The sequence below is a fragment of the Monodelphis domestica genome, chromosome 4, assembly GCF_027887165.1.
Source record: "Monodelphis domestica isolate mMonDom1 chromosome 4, mMonDom1.pri, whole genome shotgun sequence".
NCBI classification, from domain to species: domain Eukaryota; kingdom Metazoa; phylum Chordata; class Mammalia; order Didelphimorphia; family Didelphidae; genus Monodelphis; species Monodelphis domestica.
Window position 1 is genome coordinate 253,151,470 of NC_077230.1, and position 26,732 is coordinate 253,178,201.

Consider the following 26,732-nt stretch of genomic DNA (forward strand, 5'->3'; position numbering starts at 1 on the left):
AAAGATTGGGAATGCGTTGATTTGTAAAAATATTATGGTTAGCTATAAATTTAAATAACAAAATTTAACCATAATCATGTAATTTAAAAATGCAAGGCTTATGCCATAAGAAAAAACAAAGATGATAATCACAGGAAACCTGGAAAGACTTATATGAAGTTATGCAAAATGAAGTGAGCAGAACCAGGAGAATACTGCATACAGTAGCAACAATAATGTATGATGATCAACTGTGAATGATTTAACCATTATCAGCAAGGTAAGGATCCAGGATAACTCCAAGAGACTCATGACAAAAAGAGTTTCTACACCTTCACAGAAGGAAAAGACAGAGTCCAAATGCAAATTGAAACATACCATTCTTTATTTCATTTGCTCCATGAATTTTTATCTAATGTAAGCACTGCATACATATCTTCTTTCATTATATGACAAACATGGAAAATGTATTATAGGATAACATTTGTACAATCTATATCATATCACCTGTCTTCTTAGGGAGGGGGAGAAAGGTAGGAGGAGGAGAAAGAACATGGATTGCAAAATATCAGAAAAGAAATGTCAAATTGTATTGACATGTAATCTGAAAAAAAATTAAAATTTATATATAAATAAATACAAAGACACACCCCCTGGCCATCTCATAGTAATAAGCTAAGTTGCAGTGAAAAAAGTATAATTTTAGCCAATGTTAACATGAGCTCTGTTATTAAATTTGTCATAGTAAAATACTGAAAATTTAAGAATTAGCTCTAGGGGAAATAGATATGTAGAATGTTATCTCTTCTTGCTGATATCAAATGCTTTTTTGGTAATGTCCTTGGGAATTATCTATTGTTTGTTTTCACTCATCACCACAGGCTACTTTAGCAAAGTATAGAAAGTGGTCTCTTCATTTTTAGACAGAAGCCCTAGCCCTTTGAATTAAAATGAATAATGATTAATAAAAATGAACCCAATAATTTCACTAAAAAAAATGCAAGGCTTAGAATTTGAGAATTCTCCTTAGGTTAGCAACTTAAGTAATGAAAAAATAAAAAGAATCCAAAGGTAAAATCTATGTAGAGTGTGGACTGATATTACAAAATTTTTAAAATATCCACAGAATGAAACATTTACAAAACATATAAATCAAAAGCTCTTTTATAAAGGAACCCACCAATATACTTTGAGAAATACAAATTTAAGTAAATGAATTCTCAATCTATCAATTAAGACTTTATATCCAGAACCTACAATTGGGCCTCTTGCCTACTGCATCAAGTCTAAACACTTCTTTTTTCTTTTTTAATAATATTTTATTTGATCATTTCCAAGCATTATTCATTAAAGACAAAGATCATTTTCTTTTCCTCCCCCCCACCCCCATAGCCGACGCGTGATTCCACTGGGTGTCACATGTGTTCTTGATTCGAACCCATTTCCATGTTGTCAATATTTGCATTAGACTTTCGTTTACAGTCTCTCCTCTGTCATGTCCCCTCAACTGCTGTAGTCAGGCAGTTGCTTTTCCTCGGTGTTTCCACTCCCATAGTTTATCCTTTGCTTATGAATAGTTAAACACTTCTTGATAGCTTTTAAGTCCTCTATAATCTGCCCCCATTGTATCTTTTCCACATTATTTTCCATTACTTCCCAACATGTACTTCTGAACATTTAGTATATGTTCTCTTCTCTAAGTGTTTTGTTATCCTATACCCAACTAGAATATCCTCCCTCTCATCTACTAATCTAATTCTTAGACCCATATTGAATTCCAACATTTCTATTTAACCTTCAAGTATGTATTTCTACCCACACTAACTTCTATCTCTAAACTCCTATTGCCACCTATGGGCACATATTGGTCTCAAATTGCCAAAACTAAGTTTCATTTCTTTGAAGATGGGAACTATGCCGTATTTCTCTTGAGTCGCACAACTAGTACAGTGGTGAAAATTAATAGTAAAAATATGCTATTTCCTACCCTCCCCAAAAAAATGGAAAAACAGGAATAGCATTTCAAATAACAAATATAATTAAGTATTTTTCCATTTATCTGTTTAGTGAAGATTAGACTTTTCAGAGATTTATGAACCACTAAAAACAATGGAACCTACAACTGGGGTATGCTAAAAGCAAGTGGCGGCAAATGCTTGGCTACATAATTTTAATTTTAACTATCAGGTTTTAACAATAGTTAGATGAACATAGGAAGGGAAAGATTAATTATACTTTTATATTCACTGTCACTAATGACACATACACATTTATATGTGCATTTAACACACATGCCAGTATAGAGCTAACTTTCCCTCTGTAACTCTGTTTGATTTCAACTCTATGGAACTGGATGCTCCATACCAGAAAACCTGAAGACCTGCGCTAACAGTTTGGGTAATTCAACACCTCCTCACATCCCTTGACTTTCTCTCCCCTCAGACTGGAGGGCTGCAGGGTAGCACTTGAAATGCCTCACAAAGTTTCTAGCTAACGCCATTTTCTCAGCTCCAGAGAACATGATGCCCCATTGTCAGGCAGCCTTTCATGATCCCCACCCCATCTCATTTCCATTTGTGTGCAGTCTTCTCCCTTTGCACTGTTAATTTCTTTGAGGGCAAGGACTATCTTTCTTTTTCTTATTTGTATCCCTACAGCTTAGCACAGTGTCTAGCATATAGTAGCTCCTTAGCAAATGTATATTATGTTATATTGTATAAAATAAACAGTACCCAGAGAGAGAGAGAACTATATGCACAGTGGATAGGGTCTTGGACTTAAAAGACAGAAAGATCTATTTTTTTAATCCTTTCTAGACACTAGGAAATTCAAATAACCTCTCTCAGCCTTTGTTTGTGAACCCATAAAGCAGAAATAATAATCACATCTTACCTAAAAGGGTTAAAATAAGGTTCAAATACAGCAATATATTTAAAGCATTTTTCAAAACTTAAGGGCTGTATCTAAATGCTAGTTATTATGATTATGATGTATGACACTATTTAAACAATTGAATGCAGCTTATATTATAAAAAGTAAGTATTAATGATGATATATATGTGAACTTGTAAAGAAAATAAGGTGTATGGTACAATACAATACCTTTCTCAGGATACTCATAATCATTATGTCAGCCACAAAAACAAATAATCACCATTTGATTTATTTTATTTTGCTTTCAAAATGACCTGTAAATCCTATCCTGAAGTCATCTTCTCTACCCTTGTTTCTAGAAATGGGATATGAGGCCAGTTTGATATCTTCTCCTCAAACTATTTTATTGTCAAACTTCTGACTCTTCAACTATTCAAAGGTACACCACAAATAAAGACTACTTTTTCCTCAAGGTGTTTGTTGGAGAAAATTAAAAGAATAGTTTTAGTTTCTCCTTCTATCCATCCATCTATCTACCTACCAACTCATAAACATCTCATTCATATTTATTTGGTAATTTCTAATTTACAAGTCATTTGTAAACTGTGTTCATCAAAACTACCCTCTAAGAGAGATAGTTCAAGTCGTAAATCTAAGAGCTTCATTGGCTGCTCAATGTGACTCTCATGTTGAACTTTTCCCAAACAGATGAAACAGAACAAGAGGCAGCCATAAAACTGGGTATCTCTGGTGTGAAAGTGTAAACATCACAAACAGGTTCTTACTAATTCTAGGATTTCCCCACTTTAGTACCTTTCCCTATATAATACCTGTTCTTCAAATTACTCAAGCTTGTCCCTTTCTTCCCAAATAATATCGTTTTTGTTTTCTGGGTTAACATGGCTGCAGTTTAGCTGCAGGACTCATCACCTACTGATATAGACTACCTCAAAAAGCCAAAAAAGCAAATTCAGATGAACAAAGGATCTCCACAATAGGGCACAGCACTGAAGGAATAGGGGATTTGGGCATTTCCACATTATAAGGGAGTAAAATAGCTCCCACCAAAACATGAGCTAATCAACCCTCCCCCACACCACCTATTGAGCAAGGTTCAAAGCCAGCATGCTAGAATCAGCAGGCAAGTGAGGAGCACTTCTAGATCCTTGACAGTTGACTAAGACCACCAGAGACCTCCCCATGAGATCTACTAGACCTGAGACCTCAGCAGACTGAAGAGCACAGACCTTGAGCTTAGACATAGCACAGAGAGGGGCGGCACATAGTAGAAGCCTTGGAAAGATGAGAGGTGGCCTCAGGCAAAAATTACTCTCCTTAGTTTCATACACAGAGAGCCTGGCCTCCCCATGCAGACTCTTGATTGGAAATAGAAGGAAAATCGAGCTTAGTGATGGCAAACAATGCCCAGAAAATACAAATTCCAACCACCAAGAAGATCAAGAAGAAGGCTTTGAGCCTGGATAAATTTTATGGAGGAAAAAATCCAGACTACAGAGGAAGCAGCAGAGGACAATAAACAATTAAATGCATCCAAAACCAATCTCAAAGAGACAATTTGAGAATCATGGGTCTACTTGAAAACCCAGAAATAAACAGAAACCTTGACATCATACTACAAGAAATTATCTAAGAAAACCACCCTGATATTCTTGAACAAGAGGGAAAAATAGACATTGAAAGAGTTCATAGAACACCATCTACACTAAATTCTCAAAAGACAACTCCCAGGAATGTAACTGCTAAATTCAAGAGCTTCCAAGCTAAGGAGAAAATTTTACAAGAAGCTAGAAAGGGACAATTCATATATCAAGGAACACCAATCAGGATTACACAAGATCTGGAAGCTTCTACACTAAAGGACCACAAGGTTTACAAGCTCTCTCTCTCCCCAGCCTCTACTACAATCCCCCCTTTATTAGGCAAAAAAATGCAACTTGTATTTTTCCATGCTATTTACCTTATTAATAATAATAATTCTATCTATCTTAACTGTTTGCTATCTGAGCTATACTCTCCCCCCGCCCCCCAATAACAAATCCTAAATTCATCTTAGCTGTTCTATCTATCTAAATACTAAGCTAAGAATGGGTAATAGGAAAATGGTTTAGGTAGGGGAATTACATGACGTCATTTCACATCATAACAAATCAAGTAACAACGTTCACTCAACAATGTCAATAACATATTGAACATGCAAATTCCTAATGTCTGTATAGTCACCAAGAAATTTCCTGTCACTAACAAATGCTAACCTACAATTATGATACAATCTAACTACTATACTTCAAAACTTCTATGTGTCTACTTCCTAAGCCTATCACTATTGTTAGTAGTTGGATCGTTAATAAACTTATTCTAAAAGTTAGCTTATTAGTAACTTAGTAAATACATGTCCATATAAATTTACATATGTACATCCTTCTAAATTTCTGTGCAAACTTATGCAGAAAAGAAAATTTTGTCTCTGTTTGAATTTTCCATAGAAATTTAATGTCAATGTGGCTTGTCATGTAATTATGCATGTTGTATATTTATCCAATACATGGAATATCTTACTTTGCCATGTAGGATGTGCATGCAAATATATGTGATGTTCACATGTATGATGCATTCTAATGCTTCTTCATGACCAAAATTTCAAGATTTCAAAGTTCCAAAGTCCTTCCATGTCCAGTCATGTTGCCTGTATAAACTCTCTCCCTTTCCACTCTGGTCCTTCATCTGGTCTGCATGCCATTCACCATCATCCAGACTTGACTAAAGACACGGTCTTCCAATCACCATCCACTGGCACAATCAGGAACCAGGATGTGTGTGAGATTTACATGTGTGTGTGCAAGTAAGAGTTAAAGGTTACTTTTGCATGGAAGTGAGTTGAAATCTTCATGCATGCAGAATCTTTCTTTCTTCATGCATGGGGGTATGCGTTATGCGCTAACAGTACAGTTTTCAATTTTTCTTTTTTTTCTTCATCAAAGATGTCTATCATATGGTTATTGCATGTGGTTTTTGAATGGTTATTGTATGTAGTACTTGGATGGTTATTATACGTATTACTCGGAGATATTTGTTTTTGATTTGTTACTATGCCAGGCAGAGACTATTCTATATTTAACACTGAGGCTTTGTTTCTTTCTGGCTGCTACTCTTTCAAATGCAAGTTTTCCTTTCATATTACTGTGTTATTTGCTGCATATCTTTAGAGACTGTACTATATACTTCAGCTTTAAAGGTGCTTTGCTATACTTTAATCAATTCAACTTGTGCAGGGCTCTCTTTTCTATATTTTGATGGCAAGTATTCTCCAGTGCTTTCCTTTGCTCTCACTTACATTCAGCAGGCTTCTTATTGCTTTCTTCTTGGGCTATTCATGTTGCAGTTCATGACTAGGATTTTTTTCTCAGATGTCATCTGTATATGTATTGTTATTGATGACACGATCACATTGTTTTATCTAGTGAGATATCTGAAACTATGAAATAAAATCTTCATGGTATACCCTCTCTCTCTTCCTTCCCCCTGATAGAGACTGTTTTAGGATGAAGTTTGAGAGATATGGATAACCTTTTTCAGTTCTCAACTATATCATGCTGTTAAAGTCTTGTCATGACAGATTCAACCAATGTGAATCCATGCTTCTCCAGCATTCTAGATGTTTGTGTCTGTCCTAGTTATGAAGTTGGAATATTGATACAAGTTTAGGAGTGTGCAAGATGTTGAATTACTACTTCCTCTTTAGCTATATAACTTATTCTTTATGCTACCCCATGACTAGTCTTCATTCACATAAGATTATGTGTAGAATGTTACCCTATGGAATTCCAACTAATCTTGGTTTCACTGTTACAGCATAAATGGTACTTGTCATATGTTTGAAGTCAGAGACTAGAAATGAAATTTTGTATCTATATTGCCTTCTCCAGTTCACAAAATGTTTCTTGATATTATCCTTCCCATTCAGAATCTATATCTTCATAAGCCATGTAATTCAACTTCTCTATAAAATCATTTTCATTGTCAACCCCTAAGCTTGCATAAATTTTTCCAATGGTATACAGCTTGTTCTGTGCCCAAAGAATAATTCCTCATCATTGTATTGGTATGAGTTTGTTTGCTCTGATTCTAGGTATTCTATCTTTTCACTTGCATCCCACACATCCCCTTCTTCATCTACCTCTTCATAAAGCTTATAAAACTGATAAGGCATTTGTTCTACATTATCTTCATCCATTATAATTACACCTTCTGGTATCTCTTCAGATTCAGTGTCTGAATCAGAGTCACTAAATGAAATCACTATGCTTTTAGGACTTTTCTCAATGCCATGCGAACTCTTGTCAAATGTTGGTAACTCTGGCTTTGTGTTTTGATCTAAGCTTAAGTCACCAGCTTCTGTGTTCCTCACATCAGTTTTAGTTTGTTTTTCGCCACTAAGCTTTTGATTTAATTTTGAATAGGTAAACTAGATGGTATGGGGTTAGCTTCTTCGTCTAGATCTTGTACACTGTTAACAATTATAGATCCTACTCTACCACTATTCTGAGGTTTATATTTAACTCCATTCTCTCTTGACTGTGTAGAGATTGGAATGTTTCCCTCTATTTTATTACTGTCTTCTGGGAATAAGGTTTGTACTTCTGCATTTCTCCCTGCACCATCAGTAATAGGATGTGTGTCTTCATGTTGCCCCTCACAACAACACATATCTGTTTCTGGTTTAGTAGCCAAGGTGTTCATGACCTCTGACTCATTGTCTATGCCTTTGCTACCCTTTTCCAGTTGTATATGTAACCCAGGTAATTCTTCTTGATTTGATTCATTCCCATTGAAGTCTTCAATGGAACATGAAACTAAACCATGGCAGTTGCTCTAGTTAGATACCCCTGTGCCCCATAGAACATTGGCACTAACTGAATCCTTGGTTGTTACTAAGCCTGCCATTCCATTCCCAGATTCAAATTTAACTGATATGTCACCTACACTACTCTGAATATGATAATTATTTTGTCCAAAAGTAATGTCAGCTCCATTATCAATTAGTTTTTCCCTATCTATAACACTGACTGCTGGATGAAAGGTACTAGCTTCTGGATTCAAACTAGATGCATTTACAAAGAGTACCTCTGCCATAAAGTTATTTGCAGAATTAACTAAGTTTGGTGGGTCTTCTGTGAATGTTTCTAGAGCCTTGTCATCATTATCAACAGTAACCTTTAGGGAATTGAAATTATGGGTGTCTGTATTTGTCACTAACTTTTGCATGAGTTCTTGTGACTCTTTCTTTTTCTTTTGCATGATTCAATCCCATTATCCTCTCTATACTGGAAAAAGTTTTCTAGGAATGATTTGATTTCCTTTACAGACTTTTCCTGTGTAATTACTATATAGATCTTATCAAATTCTCTCATCTCATTTGCAATTTGAGATGTTATTTCATTAATTTCTGCCTCATTTTCTTTAATCTGGCTCTGCCTTTCTCTTCCTTCATTGCAATAGCTATCATTCACAGAATCACTTTCTTGCACCAATTTCACACTATTTCCCAACTTTTTTCTATTGTTTTTGTCTGCAGCCTTTTTAATCACAATTTCTCCTATCTCCAAGTGCCTGGTTTCATAATTCCCTTCTAACTATCTCTGAATACTTTGGCTTTGCTCCAGTTTCTATTGCCTTTTGCAGTTCCCTCAAATCTGGAGCTTTCTGTGAGGACTTCAACTTGCAGTGTGAACAGCAAGTGGATTTCTAGTTCCTGCAGTATGTTTGTCTTTGTTAGTAATCTCGTTTCTTCTTTAAGAAACAGTCTCTAATCAAGTGCCCTTTAAGGTGGCAAAAGAAACACTCCCTAGTTTCTTTTTGCACTGATCTTGCCTGGTAACTAGATATTTTCTGGAAAACAGGTTTTGTGTATGTTCTGACCGTGTTCAAATTTTTAATTTCCTCAATTTCCTTCTGTTTCAAATCGTTTTCAGTTCTCTCTAACTTTTCCTTAAGATCTTTAACTTCCTTGCTCTGAACTGAATTGTTTTCAAATAGGTAACCTGCAGCCTCTCAATTCTGTTAAGGAAACTGAGTCATTTCTAGGGAAATAGTTCTTTAAAATGTCCTCAAATGTGGTGTGCATCCCCTCAGAAATTGTCTATGAACGTGGCCAGCTGTCTCATCATTATCTGCTTCTAAACCTAAGATTGGCTCTGCCATTTCTGACAGATGGTCTATGTATGTGGCAGGATGTTCCCCTTTATCCTTCCTGATCTTATCAAATTTGGACTAGGTTTGGAACAGCACTGCATAATGGCTTGAAGCAAATCCTCTCTACACCGTTTAAGGTATGACATGCAGGTTGGATTGATGAAATCAAAATCCATTCTTTGATCAATAGTAGGCTAGCTGGTCAAATTGCCATAAGATCTAGTTCTTTCCAAAAATTGCCTTTTTTCATGGGAGCTGAAAATTTCTGATAAAAGAAATTCAACATCTCCAAAATCTGGATCAAAGATCTGAAATGCTCTCTTCAGCTCTTTGTGGGATTTAAAAGGATTGTCCACAAATTTTGGAAAGTGACATTTAACGGACTCAAGTTCCTGAGGAGTGAATTGCCTATGGGCCTTTGAATGTATAACACCAGCATTAGTTGTTAGCTTGGTGACTTCCTTCAATGGGCAGATTTTATCAGGGTCACTAGCAGCCTAGTTCTCATTTCCACTGTCAACTTCAGTTTCCTGAGATGCATTCTCAGTTTGCCCAATGTCCTTGCCCATAACTAGACCCAGACCTTTTTCTTTAATGAGTTGTTCAAATACTGCCTTAATCATCTTGTCTAAGTTGTTGTCAATGGCCACAACCTTCTCTGCCTTCAGGGGAACCCATGAATCTGAAAACTTTCTTTACTTGGGATAGAGTCTGCAACACAGCCATAAAGAGTACATATACTTGTGCCAGGACTTGCCAGAGAACTAATTCATTTTGGAATGGTAATTGTAACACAGTCATTGTCAGGTTTCCTACATAATCCACACTTCACACCACCATTTGAGTCAGTTTGCTGTATAGAATATGGCAAACCCAAAAGCAAGCGATGACTTCTAAAACCACCACACCAAAAACTACTTGTTTGAACATCTTTACTATCTTTCCTGCCTGTGGGATTGTTGGGTACAGTAAGATTAAGGTTGCCACTTGAAATAGAAGAGGTAAACTGACTGGAAACTGTTTCTTCTTGAAATAGAGAAGGTAAACTAAAGAACTGATTCTTACTGAAATAAAGAGGTAAACTGAGGAGGAAACTGTTTCTTCTGCAATGACTACTGTTTTTTCAGGGCATTCAACAAAATGAAAGATTCCCAAGTATTTTGTAAAGAAAAGACCAGAACTAAGTGGAAAGTTTGATATCTAAACACAAAGATCAAGAGAAACATGACAAGGGAAATAACAAAGAGAGGGGAAATTTAAAAAATGGTTTTATGTAAATTTTCTTCTTTAAGGGCTTTAATAAGATCAAATTGCTTATATTAATATATGGAAAAATGTTATTTGTAACTTTCAAAAATTATATTCACTATTATCGTAATGAGAAAAATCATTAATAGGTAGTGATTGGGGTAGTAAGTGGTCTAAGATAATATGTAAAAAAAGAAAAGGGGGAGGGGAAAAGAAGATGGCACCAAGAGAAATTTGATGAGATAAGATAAATAGGACAATCTATATCACACAAAGAGATGAATGGTAAGAGGAGAGGAAGAATACTATTATATGAGGAGAGGAAGAGAGTGCTAATAGGTAATACTTAAATTTTACTCTCAGAGGAATCAATTCTGAGAGGGAAGAGCATCTAGATCCCCTGGGGTATCGAATTCTATCTTACCCTACAGGGAAAGTGAGAAAGGAAAAACTAAGGGGAAGAGTGGAACAGGGAGTACAAAAAGGAAGAGAAAGAGAGGGGGAGGGAATTTAATAGACCTTAAAAAGATAATAAGAAGGGAACAAAAAGGGAAGGGACAGAAAGGGAAGTAAAATAAAGGTGGGTATTAGGAGGACTGAATAAAAGCAAACCACTGGTTTAAAAGGAAATAGCTAAAGAAGAAAGGGCAGAACTAGGAGAGGATATCAAAATGTTGGGGAATACACAGATGGCAACCATAACTCTGAATGTGAATAGGATGAACTCATCCATAAAACAAAAGCAAAAAACAGAGTGGATTAGAAACCAAAAACCTACCACATGTTGTCTACAAGAAACACATATGTGGCAGGTAGACATAGAGAATGAGGGTCAAAGGCTGGAGCAAAATTTATTGGGCTTCAAATGAGAAAAAGAAGGCAGGAGTTGCAATCATATCTGACAAAGCCAAGGTAAAAATAGATCTAATTAAAAGAGATAGGGAAGGTAATTACATCCTGATAAAAGGCAATTTAGACAATGAGGAAATATCAACATATATGCACCAAATGGCATAACATCCAAATTTCTAAAGGACCTTCTCTATTTCAAGAAGAAACAGTTTCCAGTCAGTTTACCTCTTCTATTTCAAGTGGCACCCTCAGTCTTACTGTACCCAACAATCTCACAGGCAGGAATGATAGCAAATATGTTCAAACAAGATGAAATAGATAGAAAAACTATATTAGTGGGAGACCCGAACCTTCCTCTATCCAAACTAGATAAATCAAAACAAAAAATAAATAAGAAAGAGATAAGAGATGTGAATGAAATCTTAGAAAAATTAGAATTAATAGATATATGGAGAAAAATAGAGACAAAAAGGAATAAACCTTTTCAGCAGCATATGGTACATTCACAAAGACTGACTATTTGCTAGGGTATAAAAACATGGCAAACAAGTACAAAAGAGCAGAAATAATAAATGTAACCTTTTCAGATCATAATGCAATAAAATAATAATTAGTAAGGGTACATGGAGAGGCAAATTAAAAGTTAATTAGAAATTAAATAATGTGATTCTCCAAAACAGGTTAAAGAACAAATCATAGAAACAATTAATAATTTCATTGAAGAAAATGACAATGATGAGACATCCTACCAAATTCTATGGGAGGCAACCAAAGCAGTACTCAGGGGTAAATTTAGATCCTTGAGTTCATATATTAACAGAGTAGGGAGGGCAAAGGTCAATGAATAGGGCATGCAAATTAAAACTACATAATACAATTTTTCAACAACAACAATACCTCTCATGTCTAAAATACTGTAAGATATTTAAAATTTAATTGTTAAAAGGATGATCTTTCCAGAAAAAAAAATCTGTTTCTGAATTAGCATTTAAAAGTAAACTTGACAAAGTTTTTAAAAGATTTGAAGTGATTTAATCATATTCTGATTTCTAGAATATTCACAGGTATCATCTGCTACAATTTTATATAAAATGATGGGTTTTTTTTTTGTTTTTGATTTTTTAAACTTTTACCTTCCATCTTTGAATCAATACGTGTATTAGTCCCAATGTCAAAAAATGATAAGGACTAGGCAATGGGGGTTAAGTGACTTGCCCAAGATCACACCTCTAGAAAGTGTCAAAAGCTACATTTGAACCTAGGACCTTCTATCTCTAGGTCTGGTTCCCAATCTACCGAGTCACTTAACTTCCCTTGCAGGAGTTCTTTTATTGAATAAATTAAAAAATAAACTTATTATGTCTCTTTTATTCAAACCTACCTTTTCCAGCACAGGAAGCCATGACACCACAAGATGTAAGTTCTTCAAGCATAGCCACTCTCCATTTTGAGCACATTCTCGCAGCATTTGAATTGCTAAATCAGCTTGACCTTGGCCCATGGCAACCTGGGGGAAAAAAGAAAGGAAAACATTTCTATTACAGAATATGTTGTCAATGTCACATGAAACATAAGAAGTTTTAGAATTTTATATTGAACTATGATTTAGAGTTTTTATGATGAGATTTCTGGACTTTTTATAATTTACATCTATTCTAAAACCTAAGCATTAATATTAAAATGACATTTCTAATCAAACAATAAGCAGGAACTACTTGTTCTCGCTTACATTTTGTTTCCAAAATTGCTTGCATTCATTTGTTTTTTCCCACTGCCTCACCATGGACCTATTATCTTGATTTCCCCTTAAAATGATCTCCCAAAGATTAACTACCATTATCTTGTTAATTCCTCCCCTTTTTATTTCATCATTTCCTTAAACACCTCTGTAGTATCTAAAAGTACCTTTCTTTAAAATCTCTCCTCCCTTAAAGAATAACCATAGAATATAAAAATTATTTAGAAGTTAGCCTACCAAAACATCTACATAAATACAATTATAAAATACTCTTTACAATCTACATAACTGTAGATACATTAATAATTTGTGATTTGAGCATATTGATATGATAAAAAATTAACATAAACCTCTAAATTGATTCACTTAATCAGTGCCATATCAAACAAAGCACCAAAATATTATTTTAGAAAGCTAGAAAAAATAACAATTTCATTTAAAGTACAAAAAGATTGATGTCTTCAGGGGAAATTTTTTAAAATCATATTAAGGAAATAAGGCTGGCAGTATCAGATCTCAAACTATGCAATAAAGTGGTGAAGTGGTGATCACAGAAAAGTTGAACATTGGGAACAGATTAGGAACACAATATACAAAAGCAAACCAACATAGTATTTAAACAACCCAAAGTCTTCAACCATTGAGATAAAGTCTTATTATCTAATAGAAAGTTCTAAGAACAATGGAAATAATGTCTCACAAAATTAAATTTAGACTAAGATCTCAGAACATGTATCACAATGGATTCAGGAGCTTGACATAAAATGATATAATAAAGCAAATTAAATAATCAAGGTGGGAAATGACTTTTGCAGCTTTGGATAAGAGAATAATTTATAACCTGATGAGCGTTAGAGAGAATCAAAGAAGATAAAATGGGGAATTTTGATTACTTAAAATTGAAAAAAAAACCAATGTAGTTAATAGGGGAAAAGTTAGTTGAAAAAATCTTTGCAGCAAGTTTTTCAGATAAAGGTTTGATATACAAGATATATAAAGAACTTATCCAAATATGTATGAATAATAACCACTTCCCTAATCACAAATTATCAAAGGATGTGAACCAGCAGTTCTCAATGGAAGAAATTCAAGAAATTGACAGTCATATGAAAAATGGTACAAATTACTAAAAATAGAGATAAAATTAAAGCAACTCTGAGGTTCCATCTTACATATTAAATTGATGTCAGAAAAAGAAAACGTAAATAACTAAAATAGCTGTGGGAACACAGGCATACTGGTGCCCAAATGAAGGAACTGTGAATGAGTATAACCATTCTGAAAAAAAATAATTTTGGAACCATGCCAAAATATTCATTAAACAATGCATACTCTTTGACAAAGAAATACCATAACTAAGTCTATACACTACCAAGGAGATCAAAGAAAGAAGGAAATGACTTGTACACATATACACAAATACTTAGAGTAAATCTTTTTGTTGAACCAAAGAACTGGGAATTAAAGTCCAGCCCATTAACTGAGGAAAGACTGAATAAACTTGGGCATATGAACTTAATGAACTATGCTCCTTAAGAAATGAAAATAGAGATGGTTTCTGAAAAACTTATGAAGACTTGTATGAACTAATAAGAGTTTTTTTTAAAAAGCAGTTTATGCAGTAGAAACAACACAATGTGGAGAGAAATAAAGTATAAGAATTGACTTTTCTAATTAGTGGAGGCAGAACTTCACTTAATCTGATGTAGTATCACATTAGCATTGCCTCGTCACAGTGCTAACTCACATTAAGCTTTCAATCTATTAAAATCTCCAAATTTATGAGAAAATTTTCTGTCTAACTTTGCCTCTGGATCTTATTCTCTTAGCCTTGATTTCCTGAATCAATTCAGTCTTCATCTCTTGACCTCTGCAACATTTTATATTGTCCTACCTATTTTTACTTTTATATTTACTTTTTTTACCTTTTTATTCTTTTTTCCTCCTTTTGCTTCCAAAATATCAACTTTTGTTTCCTTGGCTCTCTTCTTATCTGTTTCTTTATTTCTATCCCTGATCTTACTTTGCCCCCTAAATATTGATGTTCACTCAAGGTCCTGTAGTTTCTGCTCTTCTCTTTTTCCTCTATACTTTTCCTTGGCAGTTTTGACTTTCATCTGTATAACGATGATTCCCAAACCTCATTTTAACTCTAATATCTTTCTTGAGCTTCAGAACCATATTTTGACAGGTCTACTGGATATTTCTAATTGCATATCCTATTGTTATTACAAACTCAATTTCCAAAATTTAAATAATATTTTTTCATAAAATCATCCCATCCCATTGCATCTTTTGCATGGCTATATCTGTGACTGAATGGCAACAGCATTTACCTAGTCACACATATCTGACATCTCAGAATTATCTTTGACTCTTCCTTATGACTCACCTAGAGTGTATAAGATTTGGTTATTGGCACTGTAAATGGAAAGGAAAGTTGTATTCAAGAAGAATTTAATAGTAAGGAAATAGAACTTGGTCTGAGATTACATATATGATATATATAAGGAAACAGTCAATAATGAATTCTGAGTTTCCAGGCTAGAAGTCTATAAGTCAATCTAATTCAAGAAGTATACTATGTGCCAGACATTTTATCACTCCAGGACACAGCTATTTGCTAAGGAAGGCTGAATTTGGGATACAGATAATCACTTCACAAAGTATGCAGGTGAGGGATGTATTATAGGTCATTGAAAATATGATACTTCAGGTGAAGAGTCAAAAGTGGAGATGATTAATTAGGAGTCAGTCCTGTGTTCATATCCACTCTCATTAAAAATCATACAAGCCTGGGCAAATAACTTGACTTCTGTCTGCATCTATTTCATCATGTGTAAAATGTAAATAATAGCAGGAGCTATCTCCCAGACTTTTTGGAAGGCTAAAATGAAATAATAATTTTGATACAGCAACAATGGCTTCTTTGTCTCAAACCTACTGCTTCACTAACTGATATTAGTCATTTTCAATGGCTATCTTCCATATATGGAATGTTCTCTCCTGTGCCTCCTAGCTTCCCAGCCTCCTTGAAGTTTCAGTACAAATCTCATCTTCTCCATGAGGCCTTTCCCAGCTGTCTTCAATGCTAAAGCCTTCCCTCTTTCCACCAACTTGTACACACATACTCACAGAAATACATACATGTACACACATATGAGTGTATATATACATATGTTATGTCCACGTATATCCATCAAGATAATTATGTTTTTCTGCATGTATACATATATGCAACATATTTCTATCTATGTGTATATATATATGTATATATATAATCTCTTTAGTGGTTTACATGTTGTATCCCCCATTCAACCTTGAGAGAAGAGACTGTTTTTGCCTTTCTTTAAATCTCCAGTTCTTAGTCCATGCCTTAGAACTAGAAATTGGCCCTCTGAGAGCTAGTTCATTCAAATAGTGAGGTTTCTCTCAGAGACTGTGAAATGAAATGGGAAAATGATATAAGTATTAACTAGATAATCAAAATAATCTCTCCCTAAGTAATCTTAATTATCAAGATATTTCAGATAAACACATTTTATTAGAAACTTTCTTTTCTCCCCTAGAAAACTGCCTCAATATTGAGTTTAAAACTTGTATAAAAGCATAACCCTTCAACACAGAAAATTACAAATTAGTGAGTTGAAAAAGAATGTATTTTTAAAGGATAAGCAAAATATTCTTTTCTCATCAATGAATAAAGTATTCTGATAGTATTGACTGAAGTAGTAGCAATAGTAAATTTGATAGATTTAATAAAACTTATCTGGGACTAACCTGATGATAATTCTCTCCACTTCGTTCAGTATTAGCGAGTTCCTGTAATTCTTGGGAAGGATCAGCTCCAGGAGAAATAATGATCAAAATGGGTTCGATTTCTAATGTCTCTTTGTAAAGACGTTTCAGATTCAGAGGTGGTGGGGACAACTCTTTCATTCCTAAAATGTATATGAAGGCAATAAAAAGATCATCAACTATATACCTTGAGTCTCTCAATTAAAAGAACTATATATTGAAGAAAGGAGATATATGAAATCCTTATCAATTTTTTGCATCTAGAAATCATGGATATGAATCATAATATCAACAAGGTATAAAGAATAAGTACACTTCTCTTCCAGGAAGATATGATTACAAACCATCCTAAACTGCTACACATACACATGTATAGAAAGAATATATATAAAATAAATGCAAATTAATCTTGGGGATCATCATGAGGAAGAAAAGTAGTAAAAGATGGGGTAGCAGGAGGGTAGGAAAGTTTTCATGCAAAAAGTGGCACTTAAAATGAGCCTTGAATGAAACCAAAGAGTCTAAGGATACAGAGTAGCTGAGGAGGAGTATTCCAGGCATGGGGCGTAGCCTATACAAAAGCACAGAAACAGGAGATTCTATATTATGTACAACAGTTAGAGCAATATGGGCAGTTTGGCTAGAATTAAGAGTATAGAGGAGTAGAGTTTTATGTAATAAGGCAAAAAAGGTGGGATGAGGTAAAATTATATATTACCAAATCAAATGTTAAACATCTCTTTTTCTGGAGCTTAACTTTTCCTTACTTGGAAATTAAAACACATAAGTATTTTGTTTTGAACCCATTGCCTTAGAGTAACTACTGATTTATTTGGGAAAATGTGCTAGGCAGTTCTATACTTAGAGGAGAAGTTCTAAAACTTAGTTGAAAATGCTAAATGAAAATAAGTTAAGTACAAAGACCAAATGAAGTAATTTACAAACTGATCAAGAAAGTAAAGGTCTTTTAATTTTAAAAATATAGGGGGCGGCTGGGTAGTTCAGTGGATTGAGAACCAGACCTAGAGACAGGAGGTCCTAGGTTCAAATCTGGCCTCAGACACTTCCCAGCTGTGTGACCCTGGGCAAATCACTTGACCCCCATTGCCTAGCTCTTACCACTCTTCTGCCTTGGAGCCAATACACAGTATTGATTCCAAGACAGAAGGGAAGGGTTTTAAAAAATTATAAAAATATACTTATCAGGAAGATACTTAAGTCTTACCTTTCCATTATGTGATAGTGTATGGAGTTTTTTATATTGCATGCAATGAGTAGGGCTATGGAGGCTATTGTTAATTCTGTTCTTCAATCTTAAACTGTTTGAGATGTATGATATCCATGCTAAAGCTATGATTTTCCAGTTTAAGAGGGGAATTTAAATTGTATTCAAAGCTTGCTCCTACTTGTTGGACTCATTTCTACCCTGCTGAGAGATTAATGAGTGAGGGTATAACAAATAAATTGATTTCCGGCATCCTATATGCCATAGGGAATTCTTGTGCAGTAATGGATAGGAACAACTGTTCAGAGGAGGCTACAACTACCCAAATATTTTTAAGAACTTCTGAACTATACATTTTAACTATAGAGTTATAGCAATCAGACAGACAAAAAAGAAGCAACCCTGTATGGATAGAAAACCCACAAGATAAGTTACTTTTTATTTATAATCCATAAGTTCTTTAAGAAATGGGAACAAAGCCAATGACTTTCAGCTAATCCATCAAAAGACAAGATACTGTCCTAAATGCTGAAAGGTAAAACATAGTCCTTCATCCCCAGGAATTCACAGTCTTATAGAGGAGAAAATTTGCGACATCTATGTACAAATAAGCTACATATAAGATAAAAAAAAAAGAGGAAAAATCAACAAAGGGAAGGATTTTACCTGAGACTTAAAGGACACTAAAGAAGGAAGAAATGAGGGGGGAGAGTTTTCCAGTCATAGGGGACAACCAGCAAAAATGCCCAGAACAAGACTGATAAAAGTGTATTGTCTTGTTTGTAGAACAGTAAGATTAGTGTTGAGGGACTGTAGAATACAACTACTGGTGCCTTCTTCACTCATATTACCTTTGTAAGAGGAGTGTCTCCTATCACTATCTCAATAAATTAAGAAATCTCTAACTTCTAAATTAAATAAATCCGTGATACAATATTAGTGTAAACAATGACTATTAAATCAACAAAAGGCATTTTAACTAGACAAAGCAAAACAACATGACACAGGATGTTCAAGATTGGTGGAAAAAACTTTCATCTTCTCCACTAACAGAGAACCATGGGAACTTCAAGGGTCTAAATGTTTAGCGTTTTCTAATTGATATCCCAGTAGCATCTCTTATATATGAGCTGTGGAAGTCAGCCTGAGGAACTGAGGACTTATACACTGAGAAAAGGCAGCTCCAGGTTTCCAAAAGTTCAACAGATGTTCTACTATGCCTAAGAGGAACTTTGTAAGCATACCATAAAGGAGAGAAAACTTTCTGCAACCAAGAGTTGGGTAATCTTTGCCACAAATATTCTAAGCTGAAGCATTTCCCTAGAAATCAATATATGCTGGTAGAAAGATATGTCACAGACTTTTGGGAGTATGCTCTAAACCAACTTTCTTACCATACTACCTTAGTAAAATGCTCCTCTCTAAAAGATAATTAAATTTGCTGATTTGCTGCCTAATTGACATTATCTGATAATCAACAGAGGCAGGACACTGAGAGGGTTATAGTACTAAAACAATTCTCTCTCCATATCTCAGTGTCTCCAGAAATCTGAAAAGATGAGAAGTAGTTGAGATCTGGGGCCTGACTGATACTGCCAGGAGAGGTTGACAAAGCAAGCTTGAGTACATGTTTTATTACTTGTATTCATAGTATATGCTTTACATATGTGTGTGTATATGCTCTACCTTCTACCACAATAAATGTAATAGAAGGGCTAGAATAAAATTAGTGTAAAGAAGAGGGTTCCATTTCTACCTTATTTGACGGAGTTAAAGAAATGATCAATCAATAATCCAGAACCCTTTTTCTATAGCACATTATGTGTGTCTAAGTTCTTGATCAATTTAAGCAAGTCATATACTTATCTATTATAAATTGTGTCCCCCTCATCCCCCGGTACAATGTACTTTTTTAAGGGCAAAGAGAGTTTTCTATTTTACTTTATATTTCTGCAGTCTAGAATATAATAATCTCTTAATTATTTCTATTATAATAACTGTTTAGTGTGATAGGCCTCCTTATATTAACATATAGTGTACTAAAATACCTTCCTTCCAAGCTTAGAAGAGATGCCAACTCTTACACCTGATTCCCCCACCATTTCTTGGTGCTTTTTTCTTCTTGAAATTACTTCATATTACTTTTATATATTTTATAATTTATTTATCTGTGTACATGTTTAAACCACTAAGAAGAATGCAAGCTCATTCTAGCAAGAAATTTGTGCCTTGGAATACTGGAGACCTAACATAGTACCATACACATAATAGGCATATAATATCAATCAACCAGAAAGTATGTAATAAGCATCTATTTTGTGTGAAGTACTGTAGAAGACAATAAATACAAAAATCAAAAAATGAAAAAATGGAAAATTATTTAATTTTATGAGTAAGAAGAAAGTGACATGTTCAGATCTGAGCTTAAGAAAATGACTTTGGAAACATTTAGAAAGGACTGGAGTAGAGAGAGATTTGAGGCACAGAAATTGATTAGGAGAGCATTGTGATAACCAAGACGAGGGGTAAGGAAGACCTAAAGTAAGGTGTTGCTGTTTGAATAGAGAAAATGGGCCAGACAAAAGACATGTGAGGAAGAAATGAAAAGATGTGGCAACTAACTAGGTAATAGAGAGTGAGGAATCAAAGATAATGCCAAGGTTAAGAACCTGAGAGACTGGGGAAATGGTGGTGCCTACCACAGAAATAAGGAAGTTCAAGGAAGGGTAGGTTTGAAAGGAAAAATAAGGAGTTCTGTTTTGGAAATGATGAGTTAGCGACGTCTTAAAGTAAATAAATACACTTGAGTTGAACTGAACTAAAATAAAATGTTATTTGGAAAATGCCTGCTAATAAAACAGGCAAAAAACTCAAACCAAATATAGCAGAAATATAAAAGGTGAATTTTGCATATTAGTAAACTATTTCAGTTTCAAGAAAGGTAAGAGACATCATTAAAAAGTTACACTATTAAGGAAAAAATTTAAGTCAATTGCACTTAAATATAAACAATTAGCCATTTCTGACTTCAAACATGTCAATGAAATTTCCAGGATATTTCTAAATGAATGGTTCTATTTACAGTGTGATTAAGTTTAGGAAAATAAGTGGCCATGTCTCATGACAAATACAATTATAAATGTCATCATTAATCAACACCATCTTGTCAAGGTAGAAAGCACAAAATTTCAATGTCGTTTAGCATATTTTAAACTACTGAAAATAGTATGATTTGACGAAATGGCATGATAGATTTGAAGTCAAAACTAAAAGGAAAGAATGATGGATTTGAAGTCAGATGTCACAAGTTCAAGTACTAGTTCTAGCACTAATAAACTGAATAGCATTAAGATTCAATTCCCTCATCTGAAAAATTACTTAGTCTGGCTCACACTATTTACCAAATTCTATTTAGTTCTAAACCTATAATTGTATGAACTATATACTCTTCATTATTGTAAAACCACTGGGTTATTTTGTCTATCCTGTACTGGATCATGGATTTGGAGCATATCAAAGATCTTTTAGTCTAATCACCTCATTAGAGATAAAGATTCTGAAGCCCAAATATTTTAAATGTAAGGGAGGTAGATATAGGAAGCTACCAAATAAAAATAATAAAATTCCAGAATATTGAACCTTTGTATTATCTCACTAAAGTAAGAGTTCTTAACCTGGGTCTATGAATTTCAGGGGTCCATGAATTGGATAGTAAAGAAAACACATCTTTATTTTCATTAAATTTTAACTGAAATTTACATTTTCCTTCACTTAAGATTTTTTAAAAGATTATTTTGTGGATCCAAAAGTTTCATCAGACTATCGACTATTATACAAGTTCATGAATAGTCTCTCTGGAAATAATTAATGAGTGCCTTGGGACCAAAGTAGATAGGATTTATATGTGCTTTCCCAAAGCTCTCTCACACATTCAAATAGTCCAAAAGAAAAGCACTTAAGAGCACTGAATGGATTTTTCTAGTGCAAGAAGCAGGTCACTAGAGTAGTATTGTTGTAGGCTTTGGAGGAAGTTAAATTACTTATATTATTAAATTCTATTTTAATATAAGAATGTCTAATAAGATTAAACATTATATTGATATAGTATGAAGTTTTAACAGTAGCAAATGACAGAAGCAGGGATGTTCAAACCCATATGACCTTAAAAAGGGAGTCTGTGGTCAATGTTATGGATTTCTATCAGTATCTTTACTTTTTAGACAAGATGATATTAAAAGTACCTTGTTTGAATATTATAATCTTATTTTTTAAAAAGCCCGATTCATAGTAATTTTTCTAGTCCCTGAAATTCATTCATGTCTATTCAAGAATAAATAATATACAGGTATTCCTAAACATGATGCCAATTAAAATTTAACAATGGTTGGAGATTTACTTGTACAATATTTCAAGGATAATGGTAGTGTTAGTATTTCCTGAATTTTCTTCAAAATCCTGCTTATTTTGGACAGGAAACTTTTGTGTTAGAGAAAATATATGCCAGAGAAATATGTGTTAATAATCTTACTTGATGAGATTATATTCTGGCTATATGCCCCTGGACAAGTGATCTAACTTCTCAGTGATCTAGACAATGTCTAAGACTAAGTTATAAAGAAGATAAGGCTTTAGTAGAAGAAGTTTTCACCTTAAAGTTCCAAGTATCAATGAATCATAGTTCCATTCTAATTATTATGTCATATAAATTATTATTCTTATTATTTTAATTCTCAGGACAGATAAATCCAAGTAAAAGGGTTAACTACAATGTATCGTACAATGTGTTTTTACAAGATAAATGCATGGCAACATATCATAAACTCTAAATTTTTGAAAACTAAAACAATACAGGTTATTTACTTTGAAGGATAATCTAATTTTATAGGCAATTATTAAGCTCATACTATGTGCAAGGTTCAATGATAGTCACTGGGAGGTACAAAATCAAAAAATAATGCCTGACTCAAGGAGTTCTATGACCTATGACTCCAGAAGGAGACACTGAATTAAACTCCAGCCTGCTCCTTCCTATGTATTCTGTGAATCTTAAAACTTCTCAGACTCTACCTTAGAACATTTGGTTGAGGCTATTCCCCATTTTAAACAATGGAGGTACTTGGTCAGGAATGTATTGAGAACTTAAAAATTACTCCACCCATACTTAGGCATACTTTAGGGGAAGATAAAGTTGTAAACTCCTGATGGAACAATGAGAAAAGTCCCCTACCCATACTTATAGTAAGGCAAAAGCCCTTAAGATAGGTCTATTTACAAAATGGTGCTAAGTACCTATGAAGGTCAAATTAATCACTAAAAAGTCAAGCAACTTACAAAGGGCAAGCTTAGCAAAGAGGTGTGAAGTACTCAGAAGATATAATCTACTCAGAAAAGCTGAGAACTAAAGAGTGGTGAAAACTAAAAATGGGCAGTCTTAGGAAAAGCATCTACTGTGATTGGTAGACGTGAAAATTTAGGGGAGGTGACACAAGAGAAAATTTTCTTTAAAAGGAAGGAGCTTGACTTCCGGTTAAGATGGCGGCTTAGAGAAAGCTGAAGTTCAGACCTCCGGAAAACCCTTCCCGACCGATCTCAAACTAGAAGCTCCTAAGGCGCCGAAATTCAAAACGATCAACAGCACAGACCCTGGGAACCCTCCTCCTGGACCTGGACCCGGTTCAAAAGGTACGGCTCCCCTTAAAAGCCAGAACCCGAGATCCCTCGGACCTCAGGGGTAGGAGCGCAGAGTCCAAGGCTCCCGGAAGCGGCAGCCGCGCCTGGCTCAGAGAGCAGGGTCTGAGGAACAACAACCCTCAGGGTCTTCTACCCAAGTCCCAGTCCGGGTGAAAGTTACTGCCTGGGGCTTCCGCTGCAAAGAGCGGGTCAAAAAGCCGGTTGGTCCGGGTGAAAGTTACTGCCTGGGGCCTCCGCTGCAGAGAGCTGGTCAAAACAACAGCAACCCTCAGGGCGGGCAAGTTTGAGGAAGAAAAATATATTCTGACATCAAACAAAAAAAGTCCATAGATGATCTCATTGTGCTCAGAGACTTTTAATGACTCAGTTTCTTATAGCCTTGAACTAAGTTAAATCCTAGCAAAGAATGCCTCCAGTGGTATCTAAGCATGACATATCTGGAATGGTACAAAGAAAAGGGACTCTTTGGAGTCAGAGAACTGGGATCTTTAGTCCTGCTTGTGCAATTATCTTGTTCCTGGGCAAGTCATTCAACCTATTTAAAGCACAATTTCCTTTCCTGTAAAATAAGGGTTTGGGATTAAATGATGGCCCATGAGATCTTTTCCCAGCTCTAATCTTTCCAATCCTATGATATTCATAAAGCTTTGCACAGCTGCCATGAACCAGTTGTTGTTCCTCTAGAACTTTCCAGCAAATGATCCCTTCCCTCACTCCTATTGCATCTCCCACCCAGCAACTTTTGGCATTGGCTATAGGTCCTTGCTGTTGCTCCTCCTGAAACTGTCCAGAGATGTTAGCAATTGGCAATATTATCCATCTTTTCCAGGGAATAATCTCTTTGCTGTGGACCCCTCAGTTAGTAAAGAAAGTGCCTTAGAATTTCTTTTTTCTTTGCAGAAAATGCTCTGCAAAATAATTCCCATAGAATGTTGCATCAGAGTGCTTCTACTCTGAAGCTTTCCCTTGCAGTATGGATTATGACAAGTGTAACCTCAAAACAAAACAAAACAAAAATTTACACAAAAATCAGCACACTTCCAACCTGCTTTGATGATTCTGTAATTTGATATTTTCTTTTCCCTTGGTCCCTAACTTATCTATATACTACCTCTGTTAATATTTCCCCTTTATCTAGACACTTGACAAAGCACACACCCACTTTTTCCCACCTATCTTTTTTAAAATGTCAAAAAAATGTTAACTCTTACCTTCTGTCCTAGTAACAACTCTAAGCAGAAGAGCAAGGGCTAGGCAAGCAGAGTTAAGTGATTAACTGGAGGCCACACAGCTAGAAAGTGTCTGAATCCAGATTTGAACCCATGTCCTCCCAACTCCAGGCTTGGTGGCCTATAGACTATACCACCTAGCTTCCCCCCAGTTGTCCTTCTGGTATCTAGAGTTTATAGATCCAGAGGTGTTAAGATCTTCAGAGGTCATCTAGTTCAACCTCCTCATTTTATAGATTAAGAACATTATGGCAGAGGGAGAGAAAGTTATTTGTCCAAAGTCAAACAGGTAGTCAGCATCAGAGCTGAGATTTAATTCTAAGTCTTTGGAATCTAGAACTTCCTTCTTTCCTTTCTTCATTCCTTCCTTCCTTTCTTACCTCCTTTCCTTCTTCTTTACTCTTTTCCTCCCCTCCCTCCCTCCCTTCCCTCTTTCCTTTTTGCTGCTAATTTAGAGTATTTGCTTGTACTAACAGATGTAAACAAATCCAGAAAAGATGATATTTCCACATCACAGCACTATGGAAATTGGTCTCAATATTTCATACAAAGCACAATGCCAAATATACATATATTAACATTAACCTTGACAAAATTTCCTAAGACTCATCTCTATAGACAATAAGAAAGCCACTGTAATATAATCTCCTTCAAAAGAGTATCTTTTAGCTATATAGGACATGATAAGTATCTTATTTCTTGGTACCAAGGGGATGATGTCCTGGTGTCACAATCTTGGTGTTGCAAATGCTAAAAGTACTGAGCAATACAATTCTATCATCTCTGTTCTTGTGGAAGCAAATAAAGACATGCTATGTTTGAATCTATGCTTCTTCAAACTCAAGGAAACTGGCAAAACTTTCTTTGCTCCTGCTAGGCAGAAAAAATGCCACCTTGAATTTCAATGTGAAGACTATTGTTCAATGCTGCTCTATACTTAATGAGTTTCGAATCTGGAAGCCTATACTAGACATTTAGAATTCTTCTCTTATTAGATCTTAGTTCTTCCATTACAGTTGGTCAATTATCAGAATACAGTAAATTAACTGAAATAGTTTTATTTCTCTATTTCCTTACCTAGTTTGGACTCTGAGGAGCATCAGATACTCCCCTTGGCCCTGAACCCAAGTTACCAAATTAGTAGGAGATTCTTGAATTCTTATTATAGCATTATCCCACAAGTATGGGCACTTAAGATCTGAGTACCCCCTATAAACTCTAAGGACTTTTACTTGAACTCAATTTCAGATGGATTCAGATAGCTAAGAGCAAGGCTACACCTACCCCTTAGGATTTTAGTGTAAAATCTTAAGAGTCAGACTCTCCTTCACTAATGTTCTTGGCTCAAGACACTATTCTAGTATATTTTCCCTAACATTATTTAGCAGTGATCAAAATCCAATTTTCTTCTAGTCAATGAACATCTTTTAATAGTATATTTTCTTTGGAGCTATAACAGTAAAGGAAATGGCAAAGTATTTCTCCCAATACTTGTGTGCACACTCTCCTCTATACCTTGATGCCTGGGAAGAATGGGTTCAAACTTAGAGTAGCTTCTATTGATACTTTACCATTCTAAGTTCACTTTCAAATTTATTATGCCAAAGAATAAATTGAAGTACTGCCTCAGTTACTTACAGATTAACTGAGAGCCTATTGATTGTCTCCAGTCCAATACAATAAATTACACAAGACTCTATTCTCTCACCATCTAGCTGCCAAAAAATCCTAGCAAGGACTCTAGGGCTAACATTTCTGGGACTCAGTATTACATCCTTTCAAAGTTCATTAGATCATAGTAATCTCTAATATACTATCACCAAAACCAAGGAAGGAGAAATCTAAATAGGCAGGGATCAAAGCTCATATTCATAGACTATATGTTGTC

General features: G+C 34.8%; 1 protein-coding gene across 2 annotated transcripts in view; it reads right to left on the bottom strand.

Annotated features, from left to right (window-relative positions):
• Positions 1-26,732, bottom strand: part of DYNC2H1 (dynein cytoplasmic 2 heavy chain 1) — a 453,597-nt gene that overhangs the window by 180,861 nt on the left and 246,004 nt on the right. For both annotated transcript variants that reach the window (XM_056794452.1, XM_016433898.2), the window contains exons 76-77: positions 16,682-16,842; positions 12,545-12,670 (exon numbers count right to left, since the gene is read on the bottom strand). In XM_056794452.1, the coding sequence (XP_056650430.1) occupies positions 12,545-12,670; positions 16,682-16,842 (287 nt within the window). The remainder of the gene's footprint in view (positions 1-12,544; positions 12,671-16,681; positions 16,843-26,732) is intronic.